General features: G+C 40.8%; 1 protein-coding gene across 1 annotated transcript; it reads right to left on the bottom strand.

Moving 5' to 3' along the window:
- Positions 1–773: 773 nt before the first annotated feature.
- LOC102710185 (uncharacterized protein At4g06744-like) lies at positions 774–2341 on the bottom strand. Its single transcript, XM_006648774.3, has one exon. The coding sequence runs from the start codon at positions 2339–2341 to the stop codon at positions 1028–1030; it is 1314 nt and encodes a 437-aa protein (XP_006648837.2). The 3' UTR covers positions 774–1027.
- Positions 2342–3655: the final 1314 nt, after the last annotated feature.

The following is a 3655-nucleotide window of genomic DNA, read 5'->3' as shown; positions in this document are numbered from 1 at the left end:
ATTTCTTAATTAAATAAACAAAAATGCTAAACAGAGACTTCAATATCCCTACTAATCGTTAGTTACTAATTTTTAATTTAAAACTAATGAAATTATGAACATGGAAAATAAGGGAGAAAATATATGGGAGGTCCGTCCAATGCACTGTTGGTGACAGTGGCGGACATAGAACAAAAATTATCTGATGTTTGATACATATTGATGATATAAATAAGTTAGAAATAAATAATCAAACCGTGGTCCTGTGCACGGGTAAAGTGTACGTAGGTATGCCACTGGTTGGTGATGTAGAAATTAAGAGGCTTATCTTTTGTTTTTTCAGTGAAAAACTAAACGACATATTTACAGATTAAAATTAATTTGTAAATAAAAAATTTATATACGTATTCTTACCGAAGACTAAAAAATTAATTTTAAATTTTAGCTTATAAGTCTGATCAAAAGCGGAAAGATGAAGGTGCAAGAGAAATAAAACCATAGGGCAAACAGTGGAACAAATATGATCTACGTGTGGAAAAAGCAGAGTAACTCTGTTTCATGCCTGAGGCCCTCGTAAAGAACAGATTATCTTTGTTTCGGTCTTTGAAAAGAACATGACGTTCTCGTCAAAAAACAGAGAAACTAGGTGACAAATTCAATCAAGTCTTTAAAAAGAAGAATGCACATGATATGTTCAGCCCCATATTCCGGACGCCATCGAATTTTTGATGCTTTACGTGATGTATTTTGAAATTTCAAAGTGCTTTACATTTAAATAAACTTTATGAAACATAGGCAGGGCACACCAAACATTAGTAATCACCAATCATTCTTCACGTGATACCGGTACATAAGAGACGAGAGGTGAGATCTAGACGTGACAGCCATGCATGGCTAGCCACACGTGAAGAGAAAACAAACCACAATCACGACCACACCAAATGAACACAAGAATACAAGAGCAAAGCGCAACGAGACGAGACGCTAGCTTCTAGCTGTTCCCTGCTGCATGCATGCATGCATGCCGTGCCGTGCGGTGGCGCCGGTCTCAGTCGTGTAGGGTGGCGTACGTCACGTAGCTGGAGTATTCGTTGGCCACCCTCTCCGCCGGAGCCGCCGCGATGTTGGCAGCTGCGGCGGGGCACGCCACGTGGTTGGCGCTCGCCTCCGGGCACGTCTTCGGCTGGCTCAGGAACGATGCGCACTCCGCCGATCGCCGCTGGTTAGCGAAGCCCGGAATGCAGTTGTTCTTAACGTTGACAACGCCGTCCTTGATCAGCGGCAAGCACGACGGCCCGACCGATGTTAAGTAGTTGCTTGACAGCGTGAGGTTGGCGAGGCGGCTGGCCGGGCCGGCGGCGAGCTTGCAGAGCGCATCGGGGATCTCTCCATAGAGGCGGTTGCTGCCCAGGTTGAGCTGCTCGACGCTGGTGAGGCATGAGAAGGATGAAGGGATCGGGCCGGTGAGCTGGTTCATGCCGGCGTCGATCACGTTCGCCTTTGTGAGCATGCCGACCTCGTATGGGAGGCAGCCGGAGAGCTGGTTGTTCAGGAGGAGCATCTCGAGGAGAGAGCCTTGCAAGTTGGAGATTGATGGTGGGATTGATCCGGTGAGTTTGTTGTTTGCGAGCGCGAGGTAACTGAACTTAGAGAAGCCCAAGTCTGCGGGAAGCTGCCCTGATATGTTGTCATTATTGAGGAGGAGCGCCCTAGCATTCGTGACACTAGGAATAGCTCCCTTGTCAGCGGTTCTTGCGACAAGGGATACTTTACCTACCTTTAGACCGCCACAAAATATGCCATACAGTACGCAGAGGTTGAAATTCGCCAGATCTTTCGTTGGTAAATCTATAGCTGAAGATTGGAAAGTGTTCCTGTCGTCGATATCAAGATTGTATAGGTAGCTGAGGCCAGCAAAGTTGGGCGCATTGAAGGCATCAAATTTGTTGGAGGAAGACTGAAAGAGCGCCAGATCTGGGAGCTGATCAATAAAGCCTTCCAGTTTAGGAGCACACAAGCCAAAGCTGTCGAGAACAGCAGATGTGATTGTGAGCCCGTGCCCCGGCAGTGTTGTGCAGTAGAAACCAACGTAAGTTTTGTTGCCACAGATGTCAGGCCCGGTCCAAGTTGAGGTAATATTCAAGGGATCGCATGTAATGGTATTCTTGAAGCGCTGGATAACGTAATATGCTTGATAAAGCCTCGCACTCGGGAAGTCCTGTGGCTGTGGGTAGTGTGAGAGAGCATTCTGTTGGCTGCTCTTGTACGGTAATTGCACCCGAGAAGCTGCTACTATCGCAGCAGTGTAAGAGAGCAGGAAGAAGAGATTCCGTGTCAAGGAACTCTTGAGAAGGATGGCCATGTTATCTTAGGTTCTATTGAGGCGACGGGCCTGTGTGGGCTTGTGGAACGGAGAAGATAACCTATGTTATCTTAGGTTCTTGCAATATAATGACAATTGGTGGAAGTGTGGTTTCGACATGGACAAATCTTTTTAGATGCTCTATCTTACTCTATTTTTTTTAATTTGGTGCCGTTGACTTATAAATCTATGTTTGATTTATTCAAAATTTTTTTAAATATGCAAAATCATAAGGTATGCTTAAAGCTTATATAGTAAAAAATCAAATCATAACTAAATAATTCATAATTACATATTTTTTAAAATAAGATAAATGATTAAATATAAACAATAAGTTAACGTTGTCAAATAAAAATAGAGTGAGTACCTCCCTAAAGGAGGGGTGTATCTAGGGGTGGTCCCGGTGGGCCTAGGACAACCAAAGAAATCTTAATATAAAGGACATATGTATGTTAAAAAAAACAACTCATATTCTAATGTGATTGTGGAATTTCAATCGGTTATATACTTGTATGGTATATTTGGCATGGTTCATTTATAGTATTTTAAATATATATAAATTGAACAACCCAAATTTAAAATCAGATACACGGTTGCCCTAGAGGTAAGTAGTAACAACACCATTGAATTATTTTATTTATTTTCAGATCCCAGTAAATAAAACACATCATCCAAGGAAAGCATTTATGTCCATAATCATGCTCTCCAAAATTGAACCGTGCGTGCAAGGAATTTTTAACACTATTGAACTTTATAGAACAAATAAATGGTTTTTAAATTCATATATTTAAATATGAGATGCAAAAATAAATATGTTTTGAATTTAGAATATTTGATTATCTCTTGTCTAAAAGCTGATAGTATAGTGTTAAATTTGAATTATACATGTTTGAGCAGATACTACTACAGAACGAGATATTTGTACTGGGTCTTAAACCCCATTTATGTCGGGTATACACTTGACACAAAATTCTTGGCACAAATGACCATCTTATTGTGCCGGGTGCAAACCCGACACAAGTGACAGTATCAAACCCCACGTACAGGATGGCTTCATTATCCACGACTGATGAGGGGAATATCAGTGCCAGTTATTAAGCTAGAACCGACAAAAAATGATTTATACCTGACACAAATATCCTTTAATTTTGTTGACTGGGATTTTATAAAACCACACAAATAATATTATATAACTGACATAAATAATTGTTTATAACCAACACAAATAGTTGTATATACCCGACGCAAATGAATTTTTGTGGAATAAAAAATATTGTTTTCATATAATGCACATATTTCATACAAATTGATAAT

Source organism: Oryza brachyantha, chromosome 2 (assembly GCF_000231095.2).
Source record: "Oryza brachyantha chromosome 2, ObraRS2, whole genome shotgun sequence".
Lineage (NCBI taxonomy): Eukaryota > Viridiplantae > Streptophyta > Magnoliopsida > Poales > Poaceae > Oryza > Oryza brachyantha.
This window is presented reverse-complemented; position numbering and strand designations above follow the sequence as displayed.

Coding starts and splice junctions, on each gene's coding strand:
- LOC102710185 (XM_006648774.3), bottom strand. CDS start 2,341: ATGGCCATCCTTCTCAAGAGTTCCTTGACACGGAATCTCTTCTTCCTG.